This window comes from Bacillus rossius, chromosome 15 (genome assembly GCF_032445375.1).
Source record: "Bacillus rossius redtenbacheri isolate Brsri chromosome 15, Brsri_v3, whole genome shotgun sequence".
In the NCBI taxonomy this organism is placed as follows: Eukaryota; Metazoa; Arthropoda; class Insecta; order Phasmatodea; family Bacillidae; genus Bacillus; species Bacillus rossius.
The window spans coordinates 3,945,746-3,970,238 of record NC_086342.1 but is presented as its reverse complement, the minus strand read 5'-3'; the positions used below and the strand labels follow the sequence as shown (position 1 = coordinate 3,970,238).

The 24,493-nt window shown below is 38.8% G+C and overlaps 1 protein-coding gene across 4 annotated transcripts in view; it reads right to left on the bottom strand.

The window, feature by feature from the left end:
* Positions 1–2,485: 2,485 nt before the first annotated feature.
* LOC134539596 (far upstream element-binding protein 1) overlaps positions 2,486–24,493 on the bottom strand; it is a 44,310-nt gene continuing 22,302 nt past the window's right edge. For 2 of the 4 annotated variants that reach the window (XM_063381761.1, XM_063381763.1), the window contains exons 6-14: positions 22,089–22,295; positions 21,206–21,422; positions 20,428–20,585; positions 19,933–20,092; positions 19,060–19,199; positions 18,174–18,344; positions 16,384–16,540; positions 9,306–9,435; positions 2,486–3,755 (exon numbers count right to left, since the gene is read on the bottom strand). In XM_063381761.1, the coding sequence (XP_063237831.1) occupies positions 9,332–9,435; positions 16,384–16,540; positions 18,174–18,344; positions 19,060–19,199; positions 19,933–20,092; positions 20,428–20,585; positions 21,206–21,422; positions 22,089–22,295 (1,314 nt within the window). In that variant the 3' untranslated portion in view covers positions 2,486–3,755; positions 9,306–9,331. The remainder of the gene's footprint in view (positions 3,756–9,305; positions 9,436–16,383; positions 16,541–18,173; positions 18,345–19,059; positions 19,200–19,932; positions 20,093–20,427; positions 20,586–21,205; positions 21,423–22,088; positions 22,296–24,493) is intronic. The other 2 variants (XM_063381762.1, XM_063381764.1) reach the window with 2 other exon arrangements.

The window sequence follows — 24,493 nt, the reverse complement described above, 5'->3', positions numbered from 1 at the left end:
GCATTAAAACACAGCTTTTAATAAAAATATTAAAACAAATTCAGTTACGAAAACAAAATTGCAAAATAAAACCCATATAATTTCTTGTCTCTACCAATACGGCATGAAAAAGCCATAAACAATGGCTCAAACAAGTACGACCGATACCCTGATGTACGTATATGCCAAACATTGGAATGCCCTATTTTGCTGGTTGTAAATAAGCACATTAGTTTTTTTAAGTTTTCTTTTAATACTATAGTACTGACAAATCTATTAACTACATACACACAAAAATAATGTCCTAAACAATTTGAATCTATTGATCACAATCACCTCAAAGCTAAAACCTAGCATTTTAAGTAATCTACATTTCATGTGTGGAAAAACTGGCACTCCCATTCCACACTTCTGTAAACACACAGATTTTAGGCTGTACCATTTTTAAACCTAAGTTTAGGCAGGAAGAGATTAAAATTTAGGAAACTGCAAACCATGCATCTAACTAACCCATTCACTTTTCTTAGATTTAAGGAATTACTAGTCAAATAACAGCAGCAGCAGCAGCAACTTCTCAGATGGTTAACATAGTGGGGGAAAAAAATTAATATCACCTACTTTAGGATTAATTCAGAAGGCATAGCAAATTGCGCAAGTAAATTTAGAGGTAGTGATGTCTGTTATTAAGTTTTTCCCTGTTCTTTGTTCAGTAATGGTCCTCGGTTCTTAGTTAACTCCACAATTGCCAAATAGTTAAACCAAAGATACATGTCCTAATAGAGGTATGCTTAATTGTTCAATATGACCCTCACTTCACCATAATCCGACCCCAGTTCCCCTAGCATCTAGGCAGCCTTTGCTTCGCGTCTCGCTAGTTGACTAACAGCGCTGTGAAAACATCCTGCGGCACAGGAATATGTAGTTTAAGTGTAATAAATTTTTTTTTGCGAGGTGTAAAAGTGGAAGATAATTCCGCAGTTCATAAAAAAGCAGATATTTTTAAAATGTAGTAGTTTATTAAATACGGAGTTATTTTTTGTACAGGTATACTTTCAGTTGGAACTACCATTCCTGTTTCCTAGTAACAAAATTTTAAATAAAAAATAGTTTTAAGTTCCACACTTCCTGCTGATGCTTTTAACAATTTTCTTTCACGATGGATAGATGGACTTGTTAGAGAAGTACGTCGCAATTTTCAAAGATTTACTAACCATTACTTCCACGGAACTTGAGAAAATCTCTGTGCAAGTGTTTCACCCCACAACCACATGTTACTAGATGTCTACTATGTATATTTTACCCAGTAGAAGAGAGATGATTACAGATTTCAGTGGTATCTACCGGAAGTAAATATAACTTTCTTGGTGCCGGTCATATAGCTGAGAACCTGCAAAACTAAGAACCGAAAACCAGGGCTGACAGCACCACTTAGAAACAAGGTGTCACAATCCCTAAATTTAAATGTAAGGCATGTGGAGATTAATGAAATTGGTATAAACTTTTATGAAATTCAGTTCTTCAAAATGAAACATTCGTATCCTTGCACCAATTCATGGCTTGATTTTGTAAGGTTAATTTCACAAAATCAAGCCAAAAGCATAACCAAATCTTATTCCAAAAAAATGGTCGCTGGGCAGGAAGACACCTTGTGATCACTGAATCTCAATCCATGGTGGGGGGAAGAATTATGGTACAGAGTTAAAGCTGAAATAATGAGTCATTAAATTTTCTATAATAATATTTTTCATGTTTCAACTGAAAGTTTCTTCAGATTCTGTTTAATTTAATGTTTCATATAATTTTGTAACTTGCATTTTAGAATTCCATGGTATACATGCATTAATAATGTTATTTGGTTTTTGTTGCAAATAAACTACATACTCAATAATCTCGGGCCCAAATTAGTTAGGATTAGCAGGACTCCACTGTATTTGTGCAAGCATAAAATTTTTTCACTTAGTACAGATTTTATGATTAATGAATTTTTGACTAAACTCAAAACTCTTAGAGTTGCAAGATTAACACATCAAGTCATTAAACTGGGAGAAGGAAAGTGAAGAGGAAACTAAAAAATTCTTCATTAATTTTTTTTAAAATGTCAACTAAATGTACTTAAAACACATGTTAATTATCCCTACATTAATAAATTGTAATACACCCTTCTCGTGTCGTTAACCCCGAAAGGTTAATTCTTGTGTGCATATTTCCGTATAAAAACGCTCTCCATCGCTGACTTATCAAATTACAAACTCGTAATGAATCTGACCCCAGTTCAAGCACAGTATCTGAACACCACACACTGTGTGACACCTCAGACCGCCCGCCTGGCCTCGGAAAAACTGCTTGTGCCGAATACTTACCCTTGTCAACTTGAAAAACAAAAGCTGCTCCGTCATGAAACAAGATCAAACTTGTTCAAGTACAGACACAACCACAAGCCTGGACATACATTCGGGACAGGGCAAATGAGAGTACACTCATGCACAATGAAAATTTATGGCCACAGTTTCAGCACAAAAAAAAACTTCATTTTATTACTAGACAGTGAAGTACATCCAAATTCCCTTTGGTGAGTAGATTCACAAAAAATCTGAACACAGGTTTTTCGAATTTTAAAATACTAGCACTTTATTCTACATTAGTTTAAAACCAAACACAGTTTCTGTTTGAACATGTTATGTTTATATAAACATTATCTGATATTTCTATGAGGTACTCCACACACTGTGTACATTTGCACCAACAACACATGTAATGAACCCCTTGAAAATAATTAACATTTATATTTTTTTTTTACAAACTACCATTTCCTTCAATGATAAATTAACGACATGTATTGTAACTAGAAGGTAAATAAAAATGTAACAAGTTACAACAAAATCATGCATCATACTCATATAAAATGCACTTAATACAAATGCAGTTAAAGATACAAGTAATGTAAATCTGGAGTCTTTCACAATGTGAAATAAGAAAATGTTAACCGTTACCGAACAGAACTTCGTAAACAACTGATGGGGAGTATTAAAAGGGTATGCGAACACCACCTCCATTGGACAACCACAACTTCATTAAAAGAAACTAAAAATTCAGCATGACATTTTTTAAACTTCTATGAAAACGACACTTCTACTTATGAACTAGCATTAACATTAACAAATCCATCAGAAAAAAAAGCTAATTTTTCAGTCCATAGCCAGCTGGGTCCAATTTGTAAAAGAGTCACGTGAGAGACTGAATGAAAAATAGACAATACTCTGTCGTTGGTGCAAATGTAAATATTACAGTTACCTTACTGTCTCTTCCAAACCCACCAGCATGCAGCCTTCTTTACCACTCTGCATGCTCGGGGAGTTTCTTCTTGTGCCACCCACAACACCTCAATAGCTTACCGCTTGCTAACGACCACTTGCACAGTTCTACTTAGCTGACCCACTAGCAACGCCACGAGATACAAGTGTCTATTTTAACCTCAGTTAGTGAATGAAAGCTATTCCCTCTCAACAGACTCAGGAATAACATACTTACTATTCTCAATACTTATAAACATAACATTTAATTGTTAAATAACACATTCAGAAAACTTATAAAGAGCACAAGTATGAGAACAAAATGATACAAAATTATCTTACTTTCAAGCATTTACGTTACAAGGACAATTCAGGCGACGATTCAATATTTGAGATACAAAAAACTTTCTATCTAGAAGAACATTTTGCATGAATCGACCGTTCACAGGACATGGAATCAGTGTCATTCGACATCGGAGAACTTATCTGAAAGGAAATCCAAAAAACACAAAACATATATGCATCCATCATTTGTAAATCACTTCCTGAAAGAAATTTTTTTATTTAAACTATTGCTAAATTAATTACAAAGTTAAAGTTCATGCACAAAGCCAAAGATAGCAGATCAATTAACTTAAGGGCATTATAGAAGGCAAAACAGCCTGTACTTTTACAATATCACTGCTACCATTAAAAACTAAACAAACCAAAACCAACTACAATTACAGGGAACAGTGTTCACATCCATGAAATTTTGGCGCTCAAAAATGTGAAAATACTTTTATAATATTAAGGAACTTATAGAACTAATTACACAACAGACCTACCCCAAGCCCCTTACCTTTTCTGTAATTTTAAATTTTAATAAATACAAAAAACTTTCAAACAGCCTATTATATTCACACAATAATTTTTTTTGACATATTTGCATTATGTGTAGTGCATAAAATTACAGTAAAACCCTTTAAAGAAAATCCCAAATTAGAGAATTTTGTGCATTATGAATACAAAAATTACTGGACCAATAAAATAAAATTATACAATTTCAAAAACGTTTTTATGTCTATAATAAAATTTCCAAGTACATTAAGAAACCCTTTAACAGGGACTTACTGTAAATCTTTACACTGACGTTACCTGAAACTATAAATTTCTGTTAGATATGATGTAAGATAGAATTCATTTAGAATCCTTTGGTATTTACAGTAGAATCTCGTTATAAAGTACATCAATAAAGCCCCAACTTTTATACTTAGTAATGAAAGTACTTTATTCTGAAAGTCTATATATTTACCTTTAAAACGTAGTATTTTTGAATTTTTAAAAATAAAGTAGTAGGGGATCAAATGTTACATTAGCTTGGAAGAAAATATTTGTAAAACAACAAGAATTAAAAAAAAAAATTATTTAACTTAATACAGTAGCCTAAATTCTAGGCCTACATGTACAAAATTTATATCTGTCAAACACAAAATGACAAATGGGTTAAACTATTTTGTAGATATGTACATTTATTGGGACAGAATTCCCTTGTTATCTCCTAGGCGAAGTCTCTTGCGACCAGCAGATAAAGATGACTGTTCATACATTTTAATAACTTTTTAGCAATCTTTTATTATTGTTGACAGCGTAGTGAGCACCAAACCAAATGACCGTGCCACATCTGCATTTCTCCTTGAATGTGAACTGCTTGAATTTCTTTTTATCTTTTTGGCCATCCATCCTGATTAAAATATTCAATCAACAATATTGTTTGCCTCGTGCCACGTCAAACGTAAACAAACCTCGCATCCATAGATAACCATAGCGCCACACTAGTAGCGCACGTTGCGAGCATGGCTGTGCCAGGCGACATTATTATCTTCATGGCAACACAATTAAAGCGTGTCAGCCATGTTGTGACACAAAACAGTTCAAAACTTAACCTGCATAAATTAACATTGGATTTTCTATTACGTATATAAGTTAACATATAATTTTTATTTAACGTTTTGATCTGCGTTAACCATTCTGGAAAGTGATAAAAAATAATCATAATGTACATTTATATTAAAGAATCCCTGCACAAACACAGTAACAATCATGTATGTAAAATTTTCCTGATAACTGGAAAAGAATGGTCGTTGTATTGAAAGGTAGGATACGTTTTTAATGTTAAAGTGAAATATTTTTACATTGGTGTTTTGAGCGGGAATTTAAAATCATACGTTAAACTGAAAGATACGTTATTCTGAAGTACGTTGTAACGGAATTTCACTGTATGAGGTTCTCGCCAAGCATATTAAGAAGTATTGAAATTTAGATGTTTCTTCAACATATATTTTTCCACTTAGTACGAAATTAAAAATTCTTTCATAACGGAAAACTTATAATGCTTATGAAAACGGATAAAGATACTAAAAATTTAGTAGAGACATCATTGTTAATATATAAATTTACATCCAATGCTTTCCCCCCTCTAAGATGCAATAGTTAATGATTACTTTTTTAACTAAAAATGACGAAATTAACATTTTCTGAACTTCCAAATGCCCATTACCACAAACTACAGAATAGTAGAAAATAATTTTTAAGCACAGCCCCAAAAAAAAATTGGGACCCTAATGGTTACAAAAACCCTCCCCCCTCGAACAGCAAACTCAAAAATATTAACGTAAAACCACAATATAACCCTGATTAAGACCACACCTCTTACAACCTCTATTTGAGGAATTATGACAAATATGACAAAAACTAAACATTTTTAAAGAAACTTGCTAAAAAATTTGTTCCATGGTCTTTCCTCTCCAAGGTGGCCAGTGTCTCCATATCCCAGTGGTCTTTCCTCTCCACAGTGGCCAGAGTGTCTCCATATCCCAGTGGTCTTTCCTCTCCACAGTGGCCAGAGTGTCTCCATATCCCAGTGGTCTTTCCTCTCCACAGTGACCAGAGTGACTCCATATCCTGTGGTCTTTCCTCTCCACAGTGGCCAGTGTCTCCATATCCCAGTGGTCTTTCCTCTCCACAGTGGCCAATGTCTCCATATCCCAGTGGTCTTTCCTCTCCACAGTGGCCAGAGTGTCTCCATATCCCAGTGGTCTTTCCTCTCCACAGTGGCCAGAGTGTCTCCATATCCCAGTGGTCTTTCCTCTCCACAGTGGCCAGAGTGTCTCCATATCCCAGTGGTCTTTCCTCTCCACAGTGGCCAGAGTGTCTCCATATCCCAGTGGTCTTTCCTCTTCACAGTGGCCAGAGTGTCTCCATATCCTAGTGGTATTTCCTCTCCACAGTGACCAGAGTGTCTCCATATCCCAGTGGTATTTCCTCTCCACAGTGACCAGAGTGTCTCCATATCCCAGTGGTCTTTCCTCTCCACAGTGACCAGAGTGTCTCCATATCCTGTGGTCTTTCCTCTCCACAGTGGCCAGAGTGTCTCCATATCCCAGTGGTCTTTCCTCTCCACAGTGGCCAGAGTGTCTCCATATCCCAGTGGTCTTTCCTCTCCACAGTGGCCAGAGTGTCTCCATATCCCAGTGGTCTTTCCTCTCCAAGGTGGCCAGAGTGTCTCCATATCCCAGTGGTCTTTCCTCTCCAAGGTGGCCAGAGTGTCTCCATATCCCAGTGGTCTTTCCTCTCCACAGTGGCCAGAGTGTCTCCATATCCCAGTGGTCTTTCCTCTCCACAGTGGCCAGAGTGTCTCCATATCCCAGTGGTCTTTCCGCTCCACAGTGACCAGAGTGTCTCCATATCCCAGTGGTCTTTCCTCTCCACAGTGGCCAGAGTGTCTCCATATCCCAGTGGTCTTTCCTCTCCACAGTGGCCAGAGTGTCTCCATATCCCAGTGGTCTTTCCTCTCCACAGTGACCAGAGTGTCTCCATATCCCAGTGGTCTTTCCTCTCCACAGTGGCCAGAGTGTCTCCATATCCCAGTGGTCTTTCCTCTCCACAGTGGCCAGTGTGTCTCCATATCCCAGTGGTCTTTCCGCTCCACAGTGACCAGAGTGTCTCCATATCCCAGTGGTCTTTCCTCTCCACAGTGGCCAGAGTGTCTCCATATCCCAGTGGTCTTTCCTCTTCACAGTGGCCAGAGTGTCTCCATATCCTAGTGGTATTTCCTCTCCACAGTGACCAGAGTGTCTCCATATCCCAGTGGTATTTCCTCTCCACAGTGACCAGAGTGTCTCCATATCCCAGTGGTCTTTCCTCTCCACAGTGGCCAGAGTGTCTCCATATCCCAGTGGTCTTTCCTCTCCACAGTGGCCAGAGTGTCTCCATATCCCAGTGGTCTTTCCTCTCCACAGTGGCCAGAGTGTCTCCATATCCCAGTGGTCTTTCCTCTCCACAGTGACCAGAGTGTCTCCATATCCCAGTGGTCTTTCCTCTCCACAGTGGCCAGAGTGTCTCCATATCCCAGTGGTCTTTCCTCTCCACAGTGGCCAGAGTGTCTCCATATCCCAGTGGTCTTTCCGCTCCACAGTGACCAGAGTGTCTCCATATCCCAGTGGTCTTTCCTCTCCACAGTGACCAGAGTGTCTCCATATCCCAGTGGTCTTTCCGCTCCACAGTGACCAGTGTCTCCATATCCCAGTGGTGTTTCCTCTCCACAGTGACCAGTGTGTCTCTATATCCCAGTGGTCTTTCCGCTCCACAGTGGCCAAAGAGTTTTCTAAACAAGGCATTTTTGTGACCATTGTTACCATCACCCATGTACTATGGAAGATACCTAGCCTAATTTTTCTGCAATATCCCTTAAAGAAAATCGACTTTCTTGTAGGTTAATTACATAACCTTGTTCAAAATCAAGAAGCTAATGTCAACCCCTTAATTTTAAACGTCATGTTTGACTCATACCTACCTCAAACCTCAATCTTCAACACCGGAAGATGACCAACGCTAACTAAGTGTACATGGTGTATTTCAGGAAAAATAGTACTGTTTAATCTCAAAATGCCAGCAGTGTTATAAATTGATGTAGTTAAATTAAAAAATTAAAACATCTCAATTTATTCTTGAATGTAACCAAACAACTTCTCCAATTTCTAGAAAACAGGCTTAAAAAGCAAATTGTTACACACTTGGGAATTTTGTTCTTTTACGATTTAGCACAATTTATGATTTACGATTTAGCAGATTCTTTTAAGAAAACGTGACAGTTCCAAAAACTATTTTTAAATTAGTTTTAAATGTTATTCTGCTCCTAAAATTAAAATTAAATACTTATTTTGACTCTTTATCAAAGTCCTTGGACAAACCTAAACTTAACATACTATGTAGTTTACACCCTAGCTTAGTACTGGATCTATTTTTAAACTCATGCAATTGGTAAACAAACCATGAAATTAACTAAAATAAACTAATATATAAAAAATATATATATTTAAAAATAATCATATTTCGAATAATTATACCATACTATCTGAATGTAATTTTCTCTTAGCCTAGAGGAGAAAATTAAAAGTATTTTCACAATAGTAAGACTTACCAAAAGGGACCCACAAATTGATCATCAAATTACGGTTCTCTTTAATTGTCTAGCATAAGCATAACCATAAAATAAATTTCACTTTTCATGTTTTACAACATACATAGCTTATTCTACAATTTGCATCGAGTCATTTCCTACAACACATTTTTGACTGCCTTTTGTTAAAACCAACATGTTGATAAAACAGTACACCCTCAAAATTAAAAATAAATTTTATTTATTCAAATAACATAATCAGAGTTTGAATTGTCATCAGGACTTGCAGCACATGAATACGCTGAAGTGTCAGCAGTATCCTTTCGATGGGAATTTCACACGTGCCCATGTGCTGAAATCTAAAATAGCAACGAGCTGTAAATAAACACTTCAAACAACGTGCAAAAAGCACAAACACGACAGCGCCAAAATCACAAGGACACATCCGCCAAAGCACGGGAACGCCAAAAGTGGTGTGTGAATGACACAACAGTTGTGAACACAACCCAAAATGTGCAAGATGACGAGTGCAAACACAAACAAAAAAAAAAAAAAAAGGAAGCGGGAAGTGAGAGGGCGGCCGAGATCATACTTACGACTATGGCGGTACCAGATATCTTCATTATTGGTTTTCTGGGCCACCGGGCTGAGCCCCGTACCCCCCGTAATTGGGGTAGTTATAAGGCTGTTGGCTCTGCGGAGGGGGCTGAGGGCCTGGAGCAAACACTGCCATGTATCAAACAAACATGTTGGCGCTCAGGCCCGAGCTACCGCCCAGCCAGGCGTGCACACGCGGGCGTCCTCCACAAATACCTCATCCTTTTCACAAAGTCAAATTGCCACAAAACATTTTTTTGGACAAGATGGTGGTAAAAATATATACATTTAAGTGAACTTCTTTAGCAATATTTCCTTCGAAATTCCTGCCAGATTTACTTCCAAAAAGAAAGTACAAATCTGATAAATAATTTTTTATCCCCAAGTAAACTAACTGTTTCAAACAAAATAAAAATTAAAACACCTTTGTCCAACTTTACCAATCAATAAAAATAAAAGTTTAAGACACTCCAGAAATTTCTGAAGAAAAAAAAATCAATGTATTAAAGGACATATGTAAATAGTATTTGTGAGAGCAAATACATCTGCTCAAGACGCCTGCGTGCGCACACAAGGATGCAATCTGTACAAAATTACAAAACATTGCACTTCTACAACCAGATAACCATTTAAAATTATAATATTTATATAATTCTTGTCAAGAATAATATAACGCATTAAGATCCCTGAACTCTATATTTTAAGGACATGAAACTTCTCTACAGGATTCTAATGTGGCCATATATAGTGATATCCTGATCTTATTAGAACATATCATAAAACCCCACATCCCAGTGTTAGTAATCAGGGGCGTTTACTCAATGGTTCAGTTCTGATTTAAGTTACTTTAAAATTATTACAGTGAAACCCCGTATATACGTTAATGGTATTTACGTTTTCCCGTTATTTACCTCCTTTGTTTTTGGCCCAATTTATTTTCCATAAGGCGGTATATGTCGTTTTCACGCTTGTTACGTCGGAAAAGTTTCTTCATTCCCGTTATTAACGTCTCGTTAAGTGTTTACAAACATCGAAACATGGCCGCCATAGAAGAAAAATACATCAAAAGCTGCGTACGTGAATTTGTTCGCGTCGTGAACAGTGCAAGTAACCTTGCACTATTCAAAAATACTTCCATTTCCACAGCTTTCCGCTACGAGCGCTGGTAGTATCATTAGCTTTAGCGGTAAATGTATTTGACACATCTTTAACTCTTTGTCGTTATTAATAACTGTGAGAAAATGGAGAAAGTTAAACAACGAAAAACTATTACCGTTGCCGATAAAATTAAAATAATTGCCAAATTCGACGAATATGTTGGATCACGTGTGGACCTTGCGAAAGAACTTTCAATCCCTGTGAGTACACTTAACACCATCATCAAAAGCCGGGAAACAATTACTGCAAATGCCGCGCAATGTGGGCCAAGTGCTAAAAAAAACGTAAATATGTGAAGGACTCGAAATTCAAACAGCTGGAAGATATTCTTCTTGAGTGGTTTTCTGGTGCACGTGCCGCAAATTTACCAATAAATGGTACAATACTGAGAGAAAAAGCACGTGTTATTGCCTCTAGGCTGGGAATTCAAGATTCTCAGCTTCCAATGGATGGATTGATCGGTTTAAGCAGCGTCACAATATTGTTTACAAGGTGGTTTGTGGCGAAAGCAAAAGTATGGATGTGGAGACTGTGGAACATTGGAAGGAAAAGTTACAGGAAAAAATTGCTGGGTTCGACCCGAAAAATGTTTTCAATGCCGACGAAACAGGGTTGTTTTTCAATGTTCTACCAGACAAAACCTTTAGTTTTAAAGGGGAAACGTGTCACGGAGGTAAGCTCAGCAAGCAACGCATTACTGTGTTATTGCTTACCAATGCAGATGGAAGTGAAAAATTCCCCCTTTTTTGCAAAGTGAGGAAACCTCTGTGTTTTAAAAACATCAAGTCACTCCCAACAAAGTACGAAGCAAACACCAAAGCCTGGATGACCAATTCTTTGTTTCAGAGCCAGTTGCATGCATTTGATTCAAAAATGGCTTTGCAAAATAGGAAAGTTCTTCTTTTCATAGATCAGTGCTCTGCTCACAAAGCAACCATCCAGCTTCTCAACACTGATATTGTCTTCTTCCCAGCAAACTGCACGAGTGAGCTACAGCTCCTTGACTTGGGTATAATTCAGGCATTCAAGTTTTTGTACCGCAGATACTTATAGTTTCAAGGGCAGTAACAATGCTTGATGTTGGAAAAGACCCTTCTTTGATGAAGATAAATCTGCTGACTGCATTGCATTTTAGTGCAAGAGCCTGGAAAGAAGTGAAAACATCAACAATTCAAAACTGCTTTGCAAAAGCTGAATTTGTGTTCCCAGAAAAGGCTTACACTCTCAGTGAAGATGATTACAGTGACATTGAAGATGTTGAAGGACATGAGAGGGTGTTGCAGGAGAAATTATTTCAAGATTACGTGGATGTGGACAGTCAGGTGATCACTTCGGAAGTGCAATGTATAGAAGATATTGTAGAAAGCCATGTCAGTACTTCTCAACAGGATACTGACGAAGATGATGATGATGATGATGATGAAGAAGTGACAACACCCACGAGTAAAGATGCTCTTGCTGCTCTTCAAACTCTGCGAGACTACATTGGAGTATCTGCTGGTAAAAACTGTGATGGTGTTTTTGATAATTTTTATACTTTAGAGCAGCAGATCATGTGCATGAACACTCAAAGATGCAAGCAAACCAAGATTTCTGATTATTTTACAAAGAAATAGACCTAAGTTAGGCTTGAAAGTTTTTGCACATAAGCCTACAAAACGTTTTTAATGGTAACATTTTATCATGGCACACATTACTTCAATGTTGTATTCACACAATTTTATAAGTTATATGTTGTAAATTTATTTTTGTTTACATAGGCCTAATGAAGGATTTTTTTTTTTAAGATATTTCGTTCACTGTGTCTTTTTTTGATGTCTCTGACTACTGAAGTAAAAGGAGTGCATTAAACCAGGTACGTTACATTTTAAAAATATGTTTCCCTCAATTTACACTTTCCTGTTATTTACACTTTTTGTATCTGTTCCCCTGAAAAGTGTAAATAAGGGGTTTCACTGTATTAACGTTTATACTAATGAAATGGTAAAAACCAATTATGAAGCCATCAATTGCTAGGGGTAGTCAAATTTTGTTAATGACGAAATCGCGAAATTTTAAAAAAATCACTTGCACATGATGTGTAATACAAATAACCTTACATGGTAGTGATAAGACGTTAATATACTGCATTTCGTTTTAACGAAATTTGCTGTGATGCACGAAATCCGTAGTTTTTCACGAAATATGATGAAATCGCGATATTCGCGCGAAATTAACCTTTTTATCGCGAAAAATCACGTTGAATCATTCTGGAACTTGCACAAAACGTTTATTATTCCAAGAGGTTACATGTGAGATGCCATCTTTGCTTTTGTTTTTCTCTAGCACCCATAGAGTAGAGCGTGGCAATAAACATTATCACTTTAGCTACTGGTGGAAAAATCACAGATGGCGTTGGTAGTTACGAGTGTCGAAATGTTCTATGATTTTGTTTTCACGAGTGCGTGTCTGTCGAGTTTAAGTTCTTTATTTCCGAGTGGATGATGTCTCTCTTCCGCATCTATGATCGTTTTCCGTTGAAAGTTTTTGTGTCATTTTGGTCATATTACCGTGGTCACTGGATAAACTTATAAAATGCCGAAAGTTGTGTTTTCGAAAGAGCTAAATAATATGACGACGAAGGATTTTACGTGTTCAGTAAAGAAAAAGGCATCATGATGTGCAAGTTCTGTAATGTGCAAGTCGACTGGAAAATAAAATACACGTGTGAAAAACACTGTAAATTTCGAGCATCGCACTAGGTGAACAAAGCATCGGGTTCTGGAACTAAGCGTCAAGTTACTCTAGAACCATATATTTCATGAATGAAAATTATTACATCCAGACGTACGCCTACTCAGTCTCCGTCGTCGCACACGTTCCTACGAGACGTAGAAGACCATAAAACGGCAAATATGACATTATTTTGCCGACCGCAAATGCGTCTGGTGACGCAATCGTCGATAGGCCTTAACTCAATCTTTGTTCCTTTCTCTGAATCGGCCAAACGCAGTCCAGAAAAATAGCGTCACTTCCATATTAGCCAATCAAATCATAACTTTCAAAATGCTAATTGTTGTATTTGGGCGTCCTAGCCGAGGCGACTAATTATTTTCGTAGTTGTCACGGCAATGCACGAAAATAAATGCCGGCCAAGAGTGCCAACATATACATGAACAAATACCGCACACGCAGTTGAGGCGGTGAAAAACGTAAATAAAAAAAACAATATTCTGTACTGTTGAATAAGTACAGTGTTTTGGTGGGGACTAGTTTGCAGGAAATATATAATAGCTGATTTTCAGAGATAGGTAGGGCCCCACTTTCATGGTAAATAAAATTAACAGATTTCGTCATAAAAATATCTTGATTTCGTCATAAAAATAGTCTCATTTCGTCATAAAAAACTGCTCTCTAAAATCATGGAGAAAAATGTAAAAATACAAAACCAATACATAAAAATAGAAACCATACTACAATCATAATCCTTAAATTATACGAATGATTTTGAGTTCCATAAAAGTAATTTTAACATTATCAGAGTTTAAAAATCATTAAAAGAATAGGCCTACATGAATAAAAGACATGTTTCCAGAATTGACAATTCAGTCTCCTAAAGTATTTGGAATTTCTTATCTCCGCCGGGTTTAATGAAAAGAGGAAGTTAAAGAGCATAGAATAAAAGTATTTTCGAAATTTTTAATTTTTTTTTTTAATAAATATCGCCCAACTATGAAAATTAAAAAATTCGATATCTCCTTATAAAATTAAGTATTTGAAATTTCTTATCCCCGCCGGGTTTAATGAAAAGAGGAAGTTAAAGAGCATATAATAAAAGTATTTTCGGATTTTTAACATTTTTTTCGCAAATACCGCTTAACTACATATTTACCGCCTTCACTTTAAAATTCGAGTGCACGATCGAAAACAGTCACTACTTTAGGCTTTTTGAGCATACAAGGCTTACATTTACAAAAAATATCTTTCATACGAAAGCGTCACGATCTATGTAAACAATAACATAGACTTGCCTTTGTTCTTATTCTCCTCGTGACATGGCCGTAGTAGTAATCTGTGCAGCCAGAGATTAACTCACACGTTTTACAAAACATTTTTCGCAGGCGGTAATTTCATTTTAAGGTATCGATTCTCATATTAAATAAACCGTAAATGGGACCGAGTCGTATGGAAATGTTAAACTGATGAAATACAGGAAGAAAACTATGATTTTAAGCGTAAACGTGATAGCGAAGTATACAACTCGATTCTTGAATCGATACTTTCGAACTCAAAAAACGTCTCGCAAAAGTCGTATTTATACAGTTGGTACCGAAGCCATTATGTTTGTTTTGATACATGAACTAAGATGAAAAGTGGTTAATAAAGTAGTCTTTAGGTGGGAAATTTGTGTTTAGGAATCTGTACTGATTATTAAATGTTGTCTATGTTGTTATTAATTTAATTGACCTTTCCAGTCAAAAAATCGTGTACAAGTAAGTAGATTTCGGGTCAATTTCGCGAAAAGGGTTTTTTGTGTGTAATTTCGTGTTTTAATTAAAATTGCTAACATTTCGCGTTATTTCGCTTTATTTCGCGGTTCGCGTAAATTTAAGTGCCCTAGAGATAGGTAGTCAAAATGGACTTGAGCCACTAACGTTTCTGATCAGTTTCCGATTTTGTTGTATGTAATCTTGAGAATTTTAATTACAAATGCAGCGTGCTAAATTTTAGATGTGAATGTACTTCAAAACATTGTTTTTGATAAATTTCGACCAAATAAAACAATTATTCCATCAAACATATACATGTGTATAAAATTATAATGATGAAATAGTTATTTTTTCTAACTAAACAATTTTTTTTCACTGAAATTTGGCACCGAAATAACTCTTTTTATTCACCGAAATGGCCCTTTTTTATTTACCATTTTTCATTGGCCCTATCAATTGCTAAATATGTATGCCATAAGGTTCAGAGTATAAACTTAAAATCTACAAGTATTAAATTGGTAGTATTGATGTTTGTAATTAAAAATAGTTAAGAGTTTATAGACATTATGTGCATGGAATATCAACTATTTTGAACCAAGAATGCAGGCATTGCTATTGTGATTGCGTTAAAAAAAAATTAAGCACATAAAGCTCGAAACTTTAAGACATTACAATAAGTCCTCAATTAACGGACAAGTTTCATTTCCGGAAATTGTCTGTTAAGCAAACCATCCATTAATTAAATGTTTCACCTTAAGTAGACACATGCATTTATTGCATTTGCGATTAAGCAAATTATGGGAATTACTGTCCGTTTTGATTAAAAAACATGATTTCTTCACTTTTTTTTAAAAAAAAAAAACAGAGAATTCACTACAGAATTGTCAAAACAACGCAAAATTGACCTTTAAATATGTACTAACAAGTCGCTTCCCATAAACGTTTGGGTCCAAAAATGGAAGCAAACAATAAAAAAATGTCAGTAAACATTACTTTCTTAAATATTATTTGGGTTTAATCAATCGGAGTTATCTGTTTGAAAAACACTGCGACATTTCCAAATACTGTTTACTCATACGCGCGAATGTTAGCAGCGGTACGGCAAGGTTACACAATTTGCACCAGTGCCGTAAGTACGTAAAAATAGTTTCCAACGTAAGACCGACAAGGACCCAAAGAATATTTTCTACTACTAAATATGTTAATATTTTATTTGAAAAGGTATTAGAATAAGCAGACCGGATTCACAAAAGCCTAGTTAAAAACACAATGTACAGTACCCAGCAAAAGTGTAGAAAACGATCTTCTACAGGTCACGCAAAAAAACGTCACCAACATTAGGTGTTTTCGTTTGATGTTCGCCCAACTGAAAGAACGAAGCCTGTAGAGCGGCTTCATCCCAAGCAAGGCGGGCGCCACGACGTGAATGCGAGAGGGAGCAGGTACTCACCTGGGGCAGCGCCGTAGTAGCTGGTGGCCTGGTAGCCGTACGGCTGGCCGTACGCGGGCTGCTGCGGCTGCTGTGGTCCGGGACCGGGCTGCTGGGGTCCCGGGCCGGGCTGCGGCTGTGGCTGCTGGGGTCCCGGCGGGCCTCCGCCGCCTCCCGGCTGCAACAACCCACCCTCGTCTCACCTCACTCCCCACAAACCTTGCCCTCGTCTCACCTCACTCCCCACAAACCTCAAACGCATCAAACCTTGCCCTCGTCTCACCTCACTCCCCACAAACCTCAAACACATCAAACCTTGCCCTCGTCTCACCTCACTCCCCACAAACCTCAAACGCATCAAAACCTTGCCCTCGTCTCACCTCACTCCCCACAAACCTCAAACGCATCAAACCTTGCCCTCGTCTCACCTCACTCCCCACAAACCTCAAACGCATCAAAACCTTGCCCTCGTCTCACCTCACTCCCCACAAACAAACCTCAAACGCATCGAACCTTGCCCTCGTCTCACCTCACTCCCCACAAACCTCAAACACATCAAACCTTGCCCTCGTTTCACCTCACTCCCCACAAACAAACCTCAAACGCATCGAACCTTGCCCTCGTTTCACCTCACTCCCCACAAACCTCAAACACATCAAACCTTGCCCTCGTTTCACCTCACTCCCCACAAACAAACCTCAAACGCATCGAACCTTGCCCTCGTCTCACCTCACTCCCCACAAACCTCAAACGCATCAAACCTTGCCCTCGTCTCACCTCACTCCCCACAAACCTCAAACACATCAAACCTTGCCCTCGTCTCACCTCACTCCCCACAAACCTCAAACACATCAAACCTTGCCCTCGTTTCACCTCACTCCCCACAAACCTCAAACGCATCAAAACCTTGCCCTCGTCTCACCTCACTCCCCACAAACCTCAAACGCATCAAACCTTGCCCTCGTCTCACCTCACTCCCCACAAACCTCAAACGCATCAAACCTTGCCCTCGTCTCACCTCACTCCCCACAAACCTCAAACGCATCAAAACCTTGCCATCTAAAATTTCACAGGCCTGAAACAAGACCTAACCTAGAACGATAATGAACAAAGACGATACTAGGAAGGAAATGAATTGAACAAGAAGAGGATGATAATAATAATGTTACAAGTTATTAACCAATAGATTTGCTTTGCATAGTCACCTCTCAATGTTACAAACCTACCAAGTTCATAAGGTGATAAGCTCAAGTTTCTTTTTTAATGGCTTGTGAATGTAATGTATAACCAATTTTGACCGTGTAACCCCTATCAAACACACACACATACAGTTGAGGTACTGTGTAACAAACTGAGATGAAAATAGCATTTTTTAAAACTTGGACTTAAACTGAATTTAAAAAACATAAGAATAAAAGCTCTTAATCAAAAAATCCAGATGTTGCAAAAATAAAATGGATTTCACATTCTTCTTCAGAACTCAGCGGTTCGCAAAAACTTGTAGTTGCTATTCCGGGTGTCTACAATCAAATAGTCAAAAATTTTCAGAAATTTTTAAAACCTTTTCAGGAAATACCATTCCATGATTTTAAAACATATGCAGTTTTTTTTATGTAGTAAGCATAATTAAACATAAAAAATTTGGTGTACAAATTGCAGGAAAATATTCCAATTTCCACATGATTGAAGTACTCTCCCACACAATTTGCATTTCATGTTTCATGTGCGACTAAGAGGGACAGTGAGTTGGCGAACGGATGCTGGAACGGTACATTACAACGATGAGGACAGGTCAACACGACGACGCTCACCTTGCCGGCTTTCATCTGGGCCTCTATGGCCTCAGCCTCCTTGATCTTGCCGATGGAGCGGTAGTACTCGGCCCACTGGGCGCTGTAGTCGGGCTGGCCGTTCTGCGTGGCCGCCGCGGGCTGCGGCTGCTGCGGAGCCGCGGGCTGCGGCTGCTGGGGCTGCATGGCCTGCTGCACACACACAGGCACGGCGCAGCTCAGCCCACAGCGTCCGTACTAGCTGTTCAATACTTCATTACGTACCCTTCAAGGAGGACGATTACAGGTACTTTGAGAAGCAAAGTGGAGACTTAAATTGACAAATAATTGGGATTTGACTCTCAATAATTAAAAAAAAAAATTACATGGAAAGACTATTTGAAATCAATAATGTCCTGATTTGTTAAAAAAAATGTAAACAAAGTTAGGGATGGGCTAGTCAAATCCTCAAAATTTACAAATACCATCAAATCCTTATCTTTTAAGAATTTAATATCAGAAGAAAAAGATTCAAAGAAAAATATCAGAAGAAATAAGGTCAATATCTTTCTTCATATTTATCCTATCATCATTCCCCAAGATATTTTCCTTTTAATATTAATTATATTTAAATGTATATGTGTGTTACATATAAAATTAAAATGTGTAATGATTCTGGAAGCTCAGGTCACAAATAAAACATTTTAATGGTAGAATGTTTCAAGACCATAGTTAACACTTTTCATATATTGGAGATTTTAATTTGGACCAATGTTCGTAATGAAGGGGTATATGTATTTTGAAGTGCTCTTGGGGTCTCAAATTCGATATCCTGATTCGAGAAAGTTGTGATTTGACCCACCACAATCATCAGCAGGTGTTACAACATTGCTGCAGTACATACGGCTAGTGGGACTAACGAACTTGCCTTGGCCTGCTGCTCTATCATCTCAGCCTCGCGGTGCATGCCCAGGGAGCGGTAGTACTCGGCCCACTGGATGCTGTAGTCCGGCTGGCCCGTCGCGGGGTTCACCTGCACCTGGCCGCCGCCCCCTCCTCCCGGGGCATCTGCAAGCACCACCACCACAGTCAGACGTGACATCACTGGAGAACTACAAACTACGAGAGCACTCGGAAAGATGGTTTAGTGGCCAATCAAACCCAAACAATCAAAATTACCTAAGTCGGGTAATTATCAACATCCTACAACGAAGCTTGCAGGAAAGTGGTGAGGAACTTAAATTACGCAGTTAAGGTAAGAAAAGATCAAAATAAACACTCCACCACCACTTTGCAAGGCCGTAGCACCACACGTTTTCAAAAATATGTATCATAGATGAAAGTTACAAATATCCTACTTTACTGGAAATGAACCAAGTATTTTCCAGTTTCAGAAGCAATGTTCATAAATATGGTTACACAGTAGCACTGAAAGAGGGGATTAAAAACTTGAATAAGCTGGAGGGGATGGTAGAATGAGCCAAAAAGCAAGCAGCTTAGTGCATACAGTAATTACATATGTCCACACAATCTACACATTACATCTTACAATGCTGGAACTGAAACCAAAAAAAAACTTCACATTAACCCTGCAAACAACTACACTACTGAGGTATCAACAGTGAACCAGTCCAAACGTACAGTGAAACCCTACTATATAAAGATCCGAGCGTAAAACTCTGCAGCTGGTCCAGACACAACCCCGAGGGTAACATCCTCCCCCGGCAGCCCGCCCCCTCCGGCACCCCAGAGGGTTTGACTGTAGTTGCGACGGGTCCACGCGCACCGCCTGAGTACTCACTCGGGTCGTTGGGGTGCTGCTGGTTCTGCCACGGCTGGTACCCCCCTCCGCCCCAGCCCTGCGGGGCAAAGTGCTGCGGCGGCCCCTGCCCCCCCGGGGGGCCCTGGCCCATGGGGTACTGCGCGGGGGGGCCGCCCGGACCCGGAGGCTGCATCAGAGACTTCACGCACAGTCAGTAACACTCCCACACGCCCACACACTCACCCACCACACACTCACACATTCCAGGTGTCTGCACCGTGTCCCACACTGCACAACCGCGGAGCAGAGGCATGGCAGAGCAGCAGCTGCTCAAATAGTGTTATTAATTACAAAGTAATATTCTCAAGGATGAAATTTTACTTCAAGAATCACGCGGAAAATCAACACAAATTGAAACGTGTGTCGAACCCACGAATCTCGAATGCAACATCCAATCAGCGCGCGACTGTACTCCCCCAACAGCAGACACCTCGAACTGTGGCTCCCGACCTTCAACTCGTCCGTCATCCTTACCATGCCTATCTTCTCGCTGATGATCCGCTTGGCCTGCTCTATCTGATCGGGCGCGCCGCGGATCACAAATATCTTCTCGGCAGGGTTGGCAGACGGCCGCCTGTCCAGCTCACAGTGCGCGCCAGTCTGCTGGTTTATCTGCTTTATCGTCTCCCCACCTGCCATTGTAATACCCCGTGCTAGCACGCGCTCCAGTGCACACAACCACAGTGTCTACAACCTGCTGTTACACGCCCATGTCTGACCAGCATCACTCATGTGTACTCAATAACAGACATCCGTGGGAAGCAATTCAGCTCTTATCATTTGGAAATTTATCCACACTAGGATCAAAATTTAGTCGATTTAACCCCCAAATTAACTGAAGTTTTAAGTTTTAGCAACATATCAGACATGTCTGCACCCATATTTGTACAGCAGTTTGGCTACACACCTCAATTTAAAAAAAAAAAAAAACCATAAATTTCTGAAAAGAACAAAAATTATAAGACCAGCTGCAGAGTTATTAAAGCATACAAGTACTCTATGCTACTTTTTGGTTTCAGGCAAGATACCAGTACAGTGGGTTGTTAATAGTCACAACTAGTACCACGCACCCTAAAGATCAGCGAAAACAATTACTGCAACATCCCAATTACAAAAATCGCTAATAATTTGGACACATCTAACGCATATAGGCCATGTAATTGAAAGTTAAACACGTGTATACCAAGCATTCTCGCACTTTACTGTATGCACCAAGCAAATGCCTGTGGGGCGGGCTTCGGCGGCTACGAACCTCTGCCGATGACGATGCCGCACTTGGCGGCGGGGATGGTGAAGGTGGCGGTGGCCTCCTGCTTGTCCATCTGGCCGCCCTGCTGCATGCCGCCCGGCCGCCGGTCCCAGCCCCCGTTGCCGAAGTCACCTCCCCCCGCACCGCGGCCCATCCTGTCGAAGGGGGGGCCCCCCGGGCCGCCGCGCCCCCGCCCCCGGCCGATCTCGCTGTCACGCCGCTGCGAGCACATCACCCTGCATCAGCCCCCAACGCAGCAGTCCGTGTTCCCACAAACACCTTCACAATGTCGACACTACTTCTGCTACGATTCTTTCAGAACAAGAACTCCAAATGTTCAAGTTTCACGAGTTATAACCTCGACATCCACAGGTTGGGTTGGCCAGGAAGGGAAGCAGTAGCTAGCCTCGGGACAACAGAATTTTTTCCACTGGTCAAGGAAATGAATAGCTCCAACAAACAATGGGAATTTTGGAGAAACAAAAATATTAAAGGTAGAGACCGGAAAAATTCACGGGTTCAATGAACTTCAGGATAGACTCCAATATCCTCTACACACTCGGGCAAATGCCAACCGTACATTGGCTGCCGACTTGTGAGTCGTCTCGACTGGGTAACCTGTGATTCGACACTTCTATGAGTGAGGGTCTCTAATTGGCCCTCAGTCCTCCAGATTAACAGTGAACCAATGGCAGAAGCCGCACTAAGGTATAATTATTTGCATTTTAGCGTAACACAAAATGAACCCGCGAATTTTTCAGGTATCTGATTAAAGGTAATCTTTATACCAGTTATATACACGAGATGAAATCTATCATTAAAGAAGATTTAAAAAAACACACACGCAGAAAGAGAATGACCACACAGTTAGTCGCGGGGGGCGTACCAGCACGCTGTCTATGAGCTCCTCGATGCGGCGGCGCGCCTGCTCCACCTGGTTGGGCTTGCCCGTCAGCAGGCAGCGGCGCTCGCCCGGGCCGTCGTCGCGGCCCTGCTGGAACTGCACCCGGGCCCCCGTCTCGTTCTGGATCTTCTTGATCATGTCCCCGCCCTTGCCGATCACCACGCCCACCGCCGCCCGGGGCACCAGCACCTGCGACACGCCCGCCCCGTCAGCTCACCGGGTCGCAGTTCACGATCAGCGGCATCCTCCGCAAATACCTACCTGGAATACCGATCTCAGAACTGTTTCATGACCCCTTCATAAGCCTTTTCACAAATCTCTTTGCGCGGTCATTTATATATGTAAGCAAAATTCAACATACTACGAAACAGAATCCTATGAGCAGGAATAAGCCAATTTTTTATTGTGTCAAAAAGGCCAAACTTTTTCGGAATTAACTTGTCAGGAACCAACAAAAGCTTGATTTATTTAATCATGGCTGCCGCAACAAACAGAAAATACTAGCTGCAACGAAATTTTAATAATATTGTGGCCGAGACATATTTTAACTAACTAACATCAAGTTTTCAAAATTAAATAAAAAAAACACAATATAATAGGACTTCACAAAAAGTAAATTACTTTTACAGTTTCCCGTGTAAAGTGAACACATGATAAACATTTAAGTATAAATGCTTGGTATCGTGAATTTTTTGTATTAAAATGGTATTTAATTTATCGTTCTCAAATTGTAAACACCTACAAATTCTCACAATCTGACACATTTTAAATTCTCTTTTAAACTTCCTATTCCATATAATATATTTTATTTTTACCTATTACAAAAAAAATTTTTTAAATAATAACTTACTAAATAATTATATTTCCAGCCTCAATTTGTAAATTCATGTTTCATTAAGCAACTAAGTAAAACTAAATTATATGTGCATTCTTTTCTCAGAATGAGACATTTTGAGTACTTAAGTATATTTATAAAGAGACAAACAATTAAAATTCTCATCAGCATTGTTGGTATTTGTTCCTAGTTTTAAATCATAGTAATCTGCATAATATGTATTTTGAGTTTTAAGCAGTACCTCCCCACTTGTTCATTCTATTTCATGTACTATTTACTATCATAAAATCTTTATAAAGATAGATAGATACATAATCTTAAGTGTCTTTGCTACAAAAATACGGCAATATCCGCTAGTCTGGTTTCTTTCATGTTCCATATTTAATTTTGATTTATACTGTAAATGATATACTTACTCCAGCCTTTCACGCGTCAAATCGCTGTATTAGTTTTCGGGTGTGGCTTCTCTTTACTATTAGTCGATGAAAATCTTCAGAAGTAAAAGTAAAAATGAAACACAGAAAAAATTAATTTACCCACCAAATCCATATCCCCCCGCCAATAAATTACATGTCACATCAACTGTTTACGTTCACCAGAACAGTGTTAAAAAAACATTAAGTGACACAGTTTGCAGTCACAGCAAGACTAAACCAAAATGTTCACAGCATTAAAACTGGTACAGTTTTTAGGCACCAGCATACAGTTTTTAAAAAAAGCTCTTTTCACCTGGCTAGACTAACAGACAATTCCAGATAACTTTCAAAATTTCTATTTTCCTCCCGGATTTTCCAGTACCAAAGAAATTCACTGAAACCGCAAGCCTAAATTAAAAGAAAAAATCTCACTTAAGTCCAACACAATTACAGGCTTATAACAAAGCATATAAGTTAAATTAAACTTTTTTCTCAAATTCAGTTGTCCATTTCCACTGGATCAATAAATCTGTCAACACAGAAATTAATTTCAATTAGTTTGTAAGCCATCCCTTACTAATGACTCCAACGGTGGGGACTAATATTTTCTAATTTATGATACACCTGCCACAGGATGTAGGATAAAGCTACGTAGTCAGTTAAATCAGCTGCTGACAGAAAAAAGTTTGTTGCATATGCAAGCCAAATGCATGCCAAAATACTACTATTGGAGAGCTTATGACATGCAGTTACCCTACTTTTCACATACTGCAAGGGACCAGGGGAAAAAATATGAAAAGACTGGGAAAATGTAAATAAAAGAAGTGATAAAAAAATAATTTTTATTGTCACTATGATGGAAAACAATAAGCAAATACACACCACACTGAATAAAATGTCAGAGATGCTTATATTTATTATATTACCAAGAATTGGATTATCTAACATGGTGAATTGTTTAAAGTGTAACATGAAAATTTTGATTTATGAATAAGAATTGTGAATATTGAACTGTTCAATTGTTATGGTGAGATTTTCTTTCACAATTAATTTATGGACATTATAAATAATATGTTAACTAACGTTCAATGATAATTTAGATTTTTATCAGAAATAATTCTATTAAAAGAATGATT